At 49.3% G+C, this 13,587-nt stretch overlaps 2 protein-coding genes across 3 annotated transcripts in view; one reads left to right on the forward strand and one right to left on the reverse strand.

The window, feature by feature from the left end:
• KLHL18 (kelch like family member 18) overlaps positions 1 to 402 on the reverse strand; it is a 33,240-nt gene extending 32,838 nt beyond the window's left edge. For both annotated transcript variants that reach the window (XM_074573861.1, XM_074573862.1), the window contains exon 1: positions 176 to 402. In XM_074573861.1, the coding sequence (XP_074429962.1) occupies positions 176 to 316 (141 nt within the window). In that variant the 5' untranslated portion in view covers positions 317 to 402. The remainder of the gene's footprint in view (positions 1 to 175) is intronic.
• Positions 403 to 465: 63 nt separating this feature from the next.
• KIF9 (kinesin family member 9) overlaps positions 466 to 13,587 on the forward strand; it is a 37,477-nt gene continuing 24,355 nt past the window's right edge. The window contains exons 1-11 of the mRNA XM_074573863.1: positions 466 to 523; positions 3,450 to 3,593; positions 5,206 to 5,302; positions 5,941 to 6,106; positions 6,243 to 6,349; positions 7,156 to 7,380; positions 9,476 to 9,559; positions 9,684 to 9,776; positions 10,500 to 10,647; positions 12,205 to 12,269; positions 13,389 to 13,466. Of these exons, the coding sequence (XP_074429964.1) occupies positions 3,475 to 3,593; positions 5,206 to 5,302; positions 5,941 to 6,106; positions 6,243 to 6,349; positions 7,156 to 7,380; positions 9,476 to 9,559; positions 9,684 to 9,776; positions 10,500 to 10,647; positions 12,205 to 12,269; positions 13,389 to 13,466 (1,182 nt within the window). The 5' untranslated portion in view covers positions 466 to 523; positions 3,450 to 3,474. The remainder of the gene's footprint in view (positions 524 to 3,449; positions 3,594 to 5,205; positions 5,303 to 5,940; positions 6,107 to 6,242; positions 6,350 to 7,155; positions 7,381 to 9,475; positions 9,560 to 9,683; positions 9,777 to 10,499; positions 10,648 to 12,204; positions 12,270 to 13,388; positions 13,467 to 13,587) is intronic.

Consider the following 13,587-nt stretch of genomic DNA (forward strand, 5'->3'; position numbering starts at 1 on the left):
GGCCCTCGGCTACCCCCTTCTCCCCACCAAAGGGACCCTCAGCCTTCACCACCCGAGGGGGCCCCAGCTGCCTCCTTCTCCCCGGCAAAGGGACCGGGAGGGGGTCCCTCATCCCCACATCCCCCCTCAGGGCCCGGGGTCCCCTAGCCCCCACCGGGCCGGGCCGCGCCGCTACCTTGAGGGTCACGTCGCAGAGCTTGCCCTGCCGCCGGATCTCGCCCATCACGCCGTAACCGCGGCTGGGCAAATCGCCCACCGAGAAATGCACCAGGTCCTCAGGATCCAGCTCCGGCTCGGCAGCCGCCGCCTCCAGCATCTTCCCGGCCGCTCCCGCCGCTCCCCGCTTCGCTTCGCCTCCCCCGCGCCTTGTCCACGCCCGGCCGCCGTAGCGCGGCCTCCACCCCCCCCACTTCCGCCTCCCGCCACTTCCGGGAGAGAACCGGAAGTGTCGGGTGCCATGGCAACGGCGTACACAGCCGCCGCGGCTTCCCCTCGCCCGAGCCCGGCTGAGGAGGGGGCGCAGGTAGGTGGGGGGCGGGAGCTGCCCTCCGGGGATCAGGGCGTTGTCACCCGCCTCCCCCGGCACTGTTGTTTCCACAGGCCGCATCAGCCCCACAGGCGTCATCCCCCTCCTCAAGGCTTCGTGCCCCTCCTCAAAGTCTCGTCCCCTCCTCAAGGCCTCATGTCCTCCTCAAGGCTTTCTCCCCTTCCTCAAGATCTTGTCCCCTCCTCAAAGCTTTGTTGCCCTTCTCAAGGCCTCGTTCCCCTCCTTAAGCCTTCGTCCCCTTCCTCAAGTCTTCGTCCCCTCCTTGAGGCTTTGTTCCCCTCCTCAGGGCCTTGTTGCCTCCTCAAGGCCTCATCCCCTCCTCGAGGCTTTTTCCTCTTCCTCAAGTCCTCGTCCCCTCCTCAAGTCCTCATTCCCCTCCTCAAGTCCTCATTCCCTTCCTCAAGGCCTTGTCCTCCTCCTCAAGGCCTCGTCCCCTCCTCAAGGCCTCGTTCCCCTCCTCAAGCCCTCGTTCCCCTCCTCAAGGCTTCATCCCCTTCCTCAAGGATTCATTCCCTTCCTCAAGGCTTCATTCCCTTCCTCAAGGCTTTGTCCCCTCCTCAATGAACAGGCTTCCCAGAGAGGTGGTGGAGTCTCCAACTCTGGAGACATTCAAAACCTGCCTTGACGCGTTCCTGTGTAACCTGCTCTGGGTGACCCTGCTCTGGCAGCGGGGTTGGACTAGATGATCTCCAGAGGTCCCTTCCAACCCTATGATTCTATGTCTCATCCCTCTCCTCTAGGCTTCATCCCCCTCCTCAAGGCTTCTTCCCCTCCTCAGCACTTTTTCCCCCTCCTCAAGGTCTCTTCCCCTCCTCAAGGCCTCGTGTTACCCCCTCAAGCTTTGTTCCCCCCTCTCACCTCAGGCGATGTCTCCGTAGGCCTCTCTGTCCCCTGTCCTCACCTCCTCAAGACCTTATTTCCCTCCTCAGGCCTTGTCTCCCCACCATCTCCTTCCCTGTCCATGTCTGCTCAAACATGGGTGATCCTTCCTCTGTCCCCGCAGCCCCCCTCCTCCCCAGACCCCTCTCAAATCATCCTCCTTTGCCCATGTCCCCAGAAAGCAGGGCCGTGGGCATGGCTATCCACGGCATTCTCTGTGTTCCCCATTATCCCACACATCCTCATCCCACCTCTTCTGTCATCTCTCCTAGGCCACTGTGCACCAGCCACCTCACTGCTTTGTTTGTCCTCAGCTGGGAAGGCAGCAGGTAATTCAGGGCCGTTCTCTCCCCCGTTCTCCTCGGGGCAGGGGTGGCCCTGGGCGTACAGATGGCCTGAGGTGCTGGGGCACAACTTTTGGTGTCCAACCAGCTGGATTCGACTCTCAAAGCATCACTAGAGTGTGAATTCTAGAGGCAGCCCCACTGTCACACCCCCTCAAAGCAGCTTTGCCTCCACAGTTTGCCTCTCGTGCTTATGACAAGGGCTAATGGCTTTAAACTAACAGAGGGGAGATTCAGACTAGATATAAGGAAGAAATGTTTTATGCTGAGGGTTGTGAAACCCTGGCCCAGGTTGCCCAGAGATGTGGGAGATGCCCCATCCCTGGAAATGTTCCAGGCCAGGTTGGATGGGGCTCTGAGCAACCTGGTCTGAAGATGTCCCTGCTCATAGCACGGGGGTGGATTCAATGGCCTTTAAAAGTCCCTTCCCACCCAAACTAATCTGTGATTCTCTTCAATGATTCTATGATTTGTCGCAAGCTTTTGTCCGTCCATGCTGGATAAGCTCAGGGCTCTCAGGCAGAACCAAAAGCCATACTTCATTGCTCCGAGTGCACGTTTCTGTGCCAATCAGCCCCAAAATCTCCATCTAAAATTTCCCTTTGGCACTAGTCTTTGTCTACGCACGTTGGCGTCTGCCTTCGTTGCAGAGATAATTGTGTTTCCATTAATTCTGAGCATAAATAGTCCGTTAATCTTGAGACTAACTAATAAGGGAATCCTGCCAGCTGCAGCTGCTCTGTAAGGAGGGACCAAGGAACCTGGGTTTGGCACCTTGTTATAAAGAGCTTCAAAACCAACAGCCCGAGTTGCAACTTGTGGTTCGCTTTGCTTGGTTGGTTCACGTTGCGGGTGCTGAATGATGAGCGGAGGTAATGGCAAGTCTCGCTCTTGTCCTTTCAACATTTATTGTTCGGACTGAGGGAGGATGATTTAGTGGTGAAACAGCCAGAAACATTTTTGGTTAGCTGACCAATAAACATGTAGTTTTCTTCATAGTGCCTCAATAAAAAAGTCCACCGCAGACAAAAAACCACCCCAATTAATAATCAGATTGGTTGGATGCTTGGGGTATTGCTAATGAGCTGGAGAGCTTTTGGTCTCTACGCTGTCGGTTAGGAGTCTGCCAGAGAGGTGCTTCCCTGTTTCCTTCCCGTCTTCTGATGTTAGTAAGTATTCCCAGGAGGAATTGCTTTCTCTTAACGCCGAACAATGGGCATTGTTGCAGTGAGGCAAATTCCAGTTGTTCTGAGTTTGTTCTGTCCCTCTCTGGTTCATATACGAGTTTTTGCCTAAAATTTTCCCTTGCTCCTTTTCCCTGCTGTGCTTCTTGCTGCAGCTCTGCAGAAATTAGGTTAACGGTTGGACTCGATGATCTTAAGCGTCTTTTCCAACCTAAATGATTCTGTGACTCTAAATAAAGCGCGTACCCCTCCAACGCTGGGATATATTTGTGTAGCAGAGTTTCGAGATCTCTAACAATCCCGACAAACAGCATTTCCACGCTGGTTACCAGTGTTAAAACTCCCTGTCTGTTTTCATTTCGTTCGTACCTGTGCTGCTCCTGCCTTTATTTAGGCAGCGCTGGCACATTTTTTGGCGGCTTTCTGTGCGTGTCACTTAGAAGCAATCCTTATGGTGACATCCGTGCACTTCTTTATCACTGTGCTTTTTCACAGATCGTTTATTTGAAGACTGTCTCCCATGCAAAGAGATTATGGTCACGGCAACCTAGCACCATTTTGGATTCTACGGCGGGCGTTGTGTTGGCAGCGCTGCGGTAGTCTGGGAAAAGGAGAAGGCGCCCGCGGTACCATTAGCAGGTAGTCATTCAAATGCTGACCTCTGTTTTAAATAAAGAGAAGTCTTGGTTCATATCTCTGTGTTTCTTCTTAGAGCAGTCACAGCAGATAAGGCAATGGAGAGATCACAAAAATACTTAATATACAAGAACTACAAAAGATTTTGTCTGAAAGCTGTTGCTAGATGTTACCCAACTATTGAGCACAGACCGTCTGTGGGAAACAGTTGAGAGAAAACATAGGATCTGCGTGTTCCAGGCATTTAAAAATACTCAGCTCAGGTTTCTCAGGTGGGGCTTTAGCAGCTGGATGTACCCCATGAGTCCTTCTCCCGAGGACAAGCCCTCTACCCTTGCCAGTTATTGCCAGCGACTTACTGAATTCGCGTTGACCAGAAAAGCAACACAAGAATTTCACAAAATCACAGAATCACAGAATCATAGAGTTGGAAGGGACCTCTGGAGATCATCTCGTCCAACCCCCTGCCAGAGCAGGGTCACCCACAGCAGGTGGCACAGGAACGCGTCCAGGCGGGTTTGGGATGTCTCCAGAGACGGAGACTCCCCCACCTCTTTGGGCAGCCTGTGCCAGGGCTCTGCCACCCTCAGGGGAAAGAAGTTCCTCCTCACGTTTGGGTGGAACTTCCTATGCTCAGGTTTGTTACCCCTTGTCCTGTCACTGGGCACCACTGAGAAGAGCCTGGCCCCATCCTCCTGACACCCCCCCTTTCAGTATTTATAAGTGTTGATAAGGTCCCTCCTCAGTTGTCTTTTTTCCAGACTAAAGAGCCCCAAATCCCTCAGCCTTTCTTTGCAAGAGAGATGTTCCATCCCCTCACCATCTCGGTAGCCCTTTGCTGTCCCCTCTCCAGCAGGTCCCTGTCCTTCTTGAACCGGGGAGCCCAGAACTGGACCCAGTGCTCCAGGAGTTGTCAGGCACATGACTCTTTTTCTTCTGGAAACTTTAAGATCAGGTGTTCACTGGGAACTTAAAAATATTTTCGTGTATCAGTATAAAGAAGGGGTTACAAAGATATGAGACATGAATACTCAATACGGGCGGTAAACAAGGGAATTGCTGCTCAGAGCGTTGGAAATGTTGGCGTACCCACTGACTGCACGGCCTTTTGCCGTGCGGTGGATCCCTTTTAGGCTTGGTTTCGCCTCTAACACGTCTTACTCAAAGCCTCTGAAGCTTGAAACGAAGTTCTGGATGAAGTGACGTTCCAAAACAGCAGGCTGCTGGGGGACTGACGGTACAGAAACCTTCACGCACAGAAAACACTAGACAAAAGAAAACCCATCTCATATTCCTGCCATTGTTTTGCTTTGCAAGGCTAAGCTTCTGTTGTCAAACACTAATGCGCCTGAAACACAAGAGGAAATAATGATCAGTGAGACCCTTCTTTTTCGACATGCTCGGTTTTCTGAGCAGAACAATGTTGGAAAGAGTTTTCAGCAACTCAGTTGTTCCTAATAAAGGATGGAAACTGCAGCGGAACGTTTGTCAAGACTTTATTTTTAAACTTGGCTACTCTGTAGCTCGCCTTTTTTCCAACAAATAATATCACATTTAATTTTAGGGAGTGCAACGTTGTTGATTTTCCCTTTTCTTTTTTTCCCTCTCCCGTTAGAATGGACGCAGCAGCAAAGAGAGTCCATACATTTGTGCGAGTCAAGCCAACAGCCGATTTTGCTCAAGATATGATCAAGTTTGGGCCAGACAACAAGGTAGAGAGAAAGAAATGGCAAGCGTGAAAGGTTTGGAATTTCGTTTCAGTTTCACCCACAGAAATGCAGAATTCTTCCGTTCCTTAAGGCCACGGGTGGGTGACGTTTTGGTGCACGTTGATTCCTGTTGCTTGCTGTTCTCTCTCTCTTGGGGTTTTCTATCAGCACGTGTGACTGGAAAACACACTTCTTGTGATACAGTCAGCAGAGAAAGTCTCAAAAGGACTGAGACTCTGACTGGTCCTTGAGGAATTCCCAGTGGGAACCACAATTCCAACCTGAGAGGTCTCCCTGGGGTACAGTCTGTTTCTCTCCCCCCATACGCAAGTTCCTGCCTTCACCTTCTCTTCCTTAACTAATAATTTCCCTGGGACACAAAATCAGACACGTCACGGAAAGGTAAACAGATTAGCTTAGCCACATTTCCTTTTTTTTAAAATATCTATTACCAGAAAATGCCATCCAGGTCAGTAAAACAATATTATTATTTGTGCTCCGTTTTCTACTTGCTTTCAGGTCTTCAGTGTTTGGTGGTTTGGTTTTTTTTTTGCTTTTTTGTTTGGTTTTTTTTTTTTTTCCCAGACAATAACTGCTGAAACTCTTAATTGAAGTTATCTTCATCTCTTTTTGGGTTTCAGAGCATAGATATATACGTCAAAAAAGATGCCAGGAAAGGAGTTGTGAACAACAGGCAGACTGACTGGTCCTTTCGGCTGGATGGCGTCCTTCACAACACCTCCCAGGAACGGGCTTATGAGACCGTGGCTAAGAAATTGGTGTCCGAAGCTTTAATTGGCTATAATGGTAATTTGTTGCTATTTTTATTATTTTGACAATAAGTGGAGATTTGATCTGAGGGAGAGATCCTTCCGATGTTCCATTTGAGAAATGCAGAGGTTCCCTCCTGGCTTTATTCTTTTTGCTTTTCAATCTTTTCTAGGCACGATAATGTGCTATGGGCAAACGGGGGCTGGTAAAACTTACACGATGATGGGGGCGACGGCCGAGTACAAGCATCGAGGAATCATACCCCGGGCTATCCAGCAGGTACTGGATCTGAATGGGAAAAGAGGCTGGAAGAAATAACATGGACTTCTCTTTTACCAGCTTTTGCTGGTATTTATAAAAGTGTTTTAAGATGGTGAATATGTTTTGTGTTTATCTCCACTAGTCCTCTTTTTTTTTCCCTTCATTTTATCTAAGTGATGGTCATTCAAGATATGAAGGAGCCTGGAAAACACAGTTAATTTGTACCTTTGTTTTACTACACCTTGTGCACTGAGAACGGTGACGTGTCAGAGCATTGGGATGGGGTTGGCTTGAAACATGCTGGTTTGTCGGTCCCGTTGCCGCATAGACACGTCCCTGTCCAGAGGCGCAAGTTTACAACTGCTTAGGGGGCAGGTCTGCTTATCTTTAGGCACTGATACTGCAGAAGGCTCTCCACTCTCACGAAGACAACGGACACGCACGGTGTGGGGCTGAGATAACGCATACAACCTGAAACAAAGACGGAAGGAATTCTGTAGTTACGCTTTATTGCCATTTGCAGAAGTTGTTCCTCTTTAATTCTACCGGCTCGCATAAAGCAGCTAGAAGTCGCTGCTTTCCAGATGTAAGCAGGCCTTCCAAAGTGTTGTTTTCAAAACTAGCATTTTGAGAAATTGTATTAAAACTGTTGACTTCGCCCTGCCAGCCCTCAGGCAACCACAGCGCAGAATTAGCTACACACACGCAGATGTGCTTCTAGCTGCTCAGAAAGTTATAAATAGCTTCTCTGGAAAGCCGTAAATAGCTAATAATTCTGTTTGTGAACCAGCACCGCCACTGACAAGCTCTTTGTCTTTGTGTAGGTCTTCAAAGCGACTGCGCATTCCGTGGATCCTTTCGTCACTGTCCGAATATCCTACCTGGAGATCTACAATGAGACCTTGTTTGATCTTCTGTCCACCATGACGCGCAATGGGACCAGTGACATGCAGCTGGCTGTAGTGGATTGCCCACAGGGTGTTTACGTCAAGGGCTTATCTACACATGCAGTTAGCCACGAGGAGGATGCTCTAAATCTCCTTTTTGAGGCAAGAGAAAACAAATATTACACTTCCTCTGATTGTTATGTTTATTGGCTTAGCTGAGGGAGGAGGCAGTCGAGCAGGAGGTGGGTGGCCAGGACATCTGGAGGGAAGTTCAACCTTCTTTGTTCTCTTTGTTGTGGGTAGAAGAATTGGTAACTCTCTGTAGTCATGTCCTTCCAAGGAAAATGTCCCTGGCACAGAGATTCTGGAAGATCTCCATGGAGAAAACCTCTTTTTAGTGTACACCAGAGCAAATCAAGTGATGGGGGAAATATGTCAGGATGAGACCACAGAACGTAGTAGCATTGGAGCTTCCAGGCAGCACCAAAATAGTGAAGGCAGCCACAGAATCTGCCTTCATTTTGGAAGACTTGTCAGAAATACCAGCCACCTCACCGGCCCCTCCAGCTGACCGAGATCCCAGGCAGCCAAAAAGACTTGTTTTCGTTACCCTGGTTATCACATAAGGGTGTCAGTGAGTGACTTTATACAAAGTGTACGATATTTGGGATCCTTTTAGACCCACCAGCTGGCCTACACTGGAATTTCTTCCTGAAAAACACACCCGCCTGTCCTAGCCATGTCCGTGCTCCAAGAAAAGAATCTTGCCAGTGATATCTTCGGCAGATAGTTTGGGATGGTTGTGGCGCAGGTACTGTTTGTCAGATTTTACAGCACTGCGTTCACACAAAGGGTGAGATTTGTGGAAGGAATTTGCTTACTTATTTCTGCATCTTTCTTTTTCTTGCGGGTGCTTTAGTTCCCCAGGAAAACATGCATAAATAATTGGTTCGGTATGCAGGAAGCACATTCTTACCAGGAGCCATCTGGTGCCCTTCAAATCTTTCATTTGCCTTTTTAATAATGGGACTGCTGCCCCTCTGCTCCCCTCCGGGAGACCCCCCTGCAGTGCTGCCTCCAGCGCTGGGGCCTCAGCACAGGAGAGACACGGAGCTGTTGGAGCGGGGCCAGAGGAGGCCCCGGAGATGCTGGGAGGGCTGGAGCCCCTCTGCTGTGGGGACAGGCTGAGAGAGCTGGGGGGGTTCAGCCTGGAGAAGAGAAGGCTCCGGGGAGACCTTCCAGCCCCTTCCAGTCCCTCAAGGGGCTCCAGGAAAGCTGGGGAGGGACTCTGGAGCAGGGAGGGGAGCCATGGGACGAGGGGGAAGGGTTTTCCACTGACACAGGGGAGATTGAGATGAGATATTGGGAAGAAATTGTTTGCTGTGAGGGGGGTGAGCCCCTGGCCCAGGTTGCCCAGAGAAGCTGTGGCTGCCCCATCCCTGGAGGGGTTCAAGGGCAGGTTGGACGGGGCTTGGAGCAACCTGGGCTGGTGGGAGGTGTCCCTGCCCAGGGCAGGGGGTTGGAACGAGATGGTCTTTAAAGTCCCTTCCAACCTGAAACATTCCTGGATTCTATGATTCTATGACTTAAAGTCCCGAGCGTGGAGCCAGTCACTGACTTTCCAGCTCTCAGAGGTCATTGTCCTTTGAGACCCAGGCTGTGAAACCTGTTGACAAGTGCATTTCTATGCTCTGGATTCTTCCGTTTCCTTTTCTGCCTCCCAGCCTGGCAGTCCATCTCTCTGACGGACTGGCGCTGCCAACAAGCAGTTGCAACATCATTTTCAGCGTTGCTTTCCTTTCCTGTAAGTTGGCGTTACAAATCCCTGGCCGTCATATATATGTGCGCGTTTTCTGGGTGACATTTGAAGCTTGGGGAGCTCTTTGGTTTTTCTAGTCATCAAGAAACCGAAAGAGCCAGGGAGGTGTTGCCGCTGAGCAAGGCTTGCCTGACTCTTCCTCAAAGAGCCGCAGATCGGTGAGCTGAGTCTTGAAAGTGGAAATGCAGATAATGCGGTCTCCGGTAAAAGGCATCATTACAGTAAACAGTGACCTTTACCAACCGCAGCGTGAAGTGCTTTGAGAGCCCTTTGAGTAAGAAAATGAGGCAAATAGAGCGAGGTCCTGCTCCGGCTGCTCTAACCAACTGATGGGTGTTACAGGCTCTACGTATTTAACTGTGGGGATTTCTAATTTTCCTGTATTCTACCAACGCAGAGGTTTAAAACCACTGTCTTCAATTTTGACTTCATGTGCAGGGTGAGACCAACAGAGTGATAACAGAGCACACACTGAATAAAAATTCATCCAGGTCCCATTGCATCTTCACTATTTATATCGAGGTAAGAGCTCCAGCAGGTTTTTTTATACGGACTCAAATGGCTGAGGATCTTTACATATCTGTTTTTTACTGTACTTCAGTTTTGTCTGCTGCTAAGTACAGTTTATATTCTTTCCCCCCCTCAGTCTCGTTTCAGAGCTTTCTCAGACGGCAAATGCATTAACTCTAAAATCAACTTAATAGATCTGGCAGGCTCAGAGAGACTGAGCAAGACGGGAGTAAGTAATGGGAGAAATATTTCAGTCCGTGGTGAAGAGCCCAGTCATCAGCATGGTGGAGGTGAAATTACGGGTTTTTCCCACAACTGCTTTTCAGCCTGTGATGTGTAGGAGAGACTGTAACGAGTTGCAAGTCACATTAATACATCAGAAAGTGCTCAGTTGTTTGCCGCTGCTGCGTATGATCTCTAAATCCACATGGACGCGACTCCCCTCCCGCACGCGCCTTCCAACCTGACCCAAATTCCGTTAGTTTATTTGACTCTATGATTTCTCCGCAAAAGAAAAGGCCGGTGCCATCAACTGTTAAGACAAAGAACCCCTCATTTTCTTCTTCATTCCATGAGGCGCAGCGCAAATCCCCCACTTTTGGTCACAGCAGGCAAACTGGTGAACGTTTCTTAGAGCCCTAGGGCTCAACAACTGAAAGCTCCTCAGGTCCCGTGTCACATTCTGTATTGATCAGAATAGAAATCGCATCAAATATATGTTACCCTTTGGGAAGCAAAGCCAATGGTCTTGGTAGGCTTGTAATGAAAAATTGAGTCTCAAAATTTGTTTTCGAAATGAAGAAAGCTCCAGATCACAAATTTATTGGGTCTGAATTAGGTCCTTACCCTCGCAGTCAAGCAGAGTTGTCCCCTTGGTAAGGAATACGCCGTATTCTGGGGTGCAGCCAGAAACACGTGTTGTGGAGGCTTTGCCTTTTGATCTTCATTGCAGTCTGAAGGACAGGTTCTGAAAGAAGCCACGTACATCAACAAGTCTCTGTCGTTCCTTGAGCAAATCATCATTGCCCTGGCTGATCCTAAGAGGGACCACATCCCCTTCCGGCAGAGCAAGCTCACTCACGTTCTCAAGGACTCGCTAGGTAAGAGCTGGGCCTTGCAACAGCCCCAGATATGCTTCTTAGAAAACAGCCTTGTTTCAATGAGCATGTTCCATCCTAAGACCTCCTGGAGAGCATCTCCATGGAAAGAGACCTGGGAGTCCTGGTGGACAACAGGATGCCCATAAGCCAGCAATGTGCCCTCGTGGCCAAAAAGGCCGATGGCATTCTGGGGGGCATCAAGAAGAGTGTGGCCGGCAGGTCAAGGGAGGTCATCCTCCCCCTCTGCTCTGCCCTGGGGAGGCCACACCTGGAGTCCTGTGTCCAGTTCTGAGCTCCCCGGTTCAAGAAGGACAGGGAACTGCTGGAGAGGGGACAGCAAAGGGCTACCAAGATGATGAGGGGGCTGGAACACATCTCTTATGAAGAAAGGCTGAGGGATTTGGGGCTCTTCAGTCTGGAAAAAAGATGACTGAGGGGGGATCTTTCAACACTTATAAATACTGAAAGGGGGGGTGTCAGGAGGATGGGGCCAGGCTCTTCTCAGTGGTGCCCAGCGACAGGACAAGAGGTAACGGGCACAAACTTGACCATAGGAGGTTCCATCTCAACATCAGGAGGAACTTCTTTCCCCTGAGGGTGGCAGAGCCCTGGCACAGGCTGCCCAGAGAGGTGGGGGAGTCTCCGTCTCTGGAGACATCCCAACCCCGCCTGGACGCGTTCCTGTGCCACCTGCTGTGGGTGACCCTGCTCTGGCAGGGGGTTGGACTGGGTGATCTCCAGAGGTCCCTTCCCACCCCCGCCATTCTGTATTTCTGTAAGACCACAACACATAAACACATGTAACTCATCATTGTTCAAAGGATGGCTGTGTTTCCTCATCAAGTAAAACAGCAGGCGCAGGAGACGGTATAAAGCCCACACGGATCAAACCAGTAGAAATTCACAAAACCTTAGTTAGAATAATTAAAAAAAACTTGCCACCAAAAAACCCCCCGTTGTGTGTTACAAGCCTTTTCGGATGCTCCTGCTTTAGCATCAGGCTGCAGATGATAAACCCAAAGCTGTGGTGCATCGTGAATCCACAGGAAAGGCTTGGGCTCTTGGAATGCCGGCTGGATTCATGGGAGGAGAAAGCAGTTGAAAACAGGCTGTAGACTTTTGTGTGGAGTAACCGAAGTCACCAGAAATGAGAGTGAAGTTTGAGGCATTTCAAGCAGCACAAGCCTTGCGTTGTCGCTTTTCGGAGAGGCAGCGACTACGTCCTGCCAGGTTCCCCGCTATTCGATTTAGGCTTTTAAAATCCTCGGCTCCGGTTTTCCTGATTTCAGGCTTTCACAGTTTGTATTCCCATCTTCTTACTGCATCATCGCCACTCGAGAAACACATTTTACCTTTATTCCTAAGTCCTTCTGTGCCGCTGTGTTTCTGTGCCCATGGGAACTTCAGAGGGACGGTTACAAACTGGCTGTGTTCTTTCTTACTTCTTTTTCTCTATTTTAGTCAGCACACAATACAATACATTTCAGAAAAGGAAACAACAAAAAAAAGGCGAATTATATTCTTTGCCTTTTTTTTTTTTTTTTTTTTTTTCCCCAGGGGGAAACTGCAATACTGTCCTAGTGGCAAATATCTGCGGGGAAGCTGTGCATGTCGAAGAGACTGTAAGTTGAACCGATTTCTGCAGAATTAAAGTCTTGTTCCCGCTGCTGTTGCAATTGGCCGTAGCTGGGTTTAAAGAATAGTCTCTGGAGGGCTATGGCAGGACTCCCGGAGAAACATCTTGCCGAATTCCTCAGAAATATTGGATAGCTCAGTCTTATCTCAAGGGCTCAGAAACCAGATTGCTCTCGCCAGCCTGCTTTGTGATGCAAACAGACGAGTGGTAAGCGGCCCAGGGGAAAAGAAGAGCTCGAAATAGAGCAGGCACAAGCAGCTAAAATCTCAGCCCGCTGGAGAGTGTTAATTATTCTTCTTGGTTCCACTCTACGACTGTGTTTGAACGGTACATCACATAATGAGGTCGACGGAATTGCGCCCGTTCCCATCTGGCTTTCAGCTGGTTCAGGAATCAGGAGTAACCTCCTAAGAGTAAGGGTTGTTTTTTTTTTTAACCTGCAAAATAATGAGATGGGCGAAAAGTCTCCCTGCGCGAACTGGATCGACTTAACCGCATCTGTAACGCAGAGGAGGGAATCGCTTTGCTCTTTGCCAAGAAAGTTTTAGGTAGCCAAAAAAAAAAATAAAAAAATGTAAACACAGACACCTGGTACGCAGTTGCCTTCAAGGCGGGGTTGTTTTTATCCTCTCCGCGTGGTCTAACAGCGTCTTAAAAACTTGTAATATTACCGAGGAGGCAGCTGCTGTACTTTGCGTCGAGAGGAGGATTTTCAGCCTGCAGGGGCTTCCCCTCGAGATGCCCCAACTGCGGGAATTAAGCTTGAAGGCCCTTAATGTGTGATTTGGAGTTTTTTAGGATGTGTTAATTTTGCTCGGAAATGGGTGTGGGTATTTTTGCGATCGCAGCTCCGGCACGCCAAGAGCTGCCCGCGTGCAGAACGGCAAAGACAAAGAGATGATCTGAAGCTGGTTAATCACATAAAAGCCAGCGAGCACTAGGAGATACGCTCCTGGAATGAGAAATCCTATACTGCTCCCTGCAGTTGAATGGCTTTTGTATTTCTCTGTGTTGGGATCTGAGATGATCAAGTAGTAACAGCTTACGAAAATTATATCCTTGCCAATCTCTCTTTCAGTTACCTAAAAAACCATGTTTTTTTCAGTTGTCTTCTCTTCGTTTTGCTACCAGAATGAAATGGATCACAACGGAGCCGGTCATCAACGAGACGTACGACCAAGAGGTATGTAGAGGAAGGGAATGGAAGAAGGCATATTTTCTCAAGGTTCGTTGATATTTAGGATAATGACCTTAAAAACCAGAGGGAAATTTGGTGGTTTAATGAACTACCGCTCATCAGCCAA

Source organism: Larus michahellis, chromosome 2, assembly GCF_964199755.1.
Source record: "Larus michahellis chromosome 2, bLarMic1.1, whole genome shotgun sequence".
NCBI classification, from domain to species: domain Eukaryota; kingdom Metazoa; phylum Chordata; class Aves; order Charadriiformes; family Laridae; genus Larus; species Larus michahellis.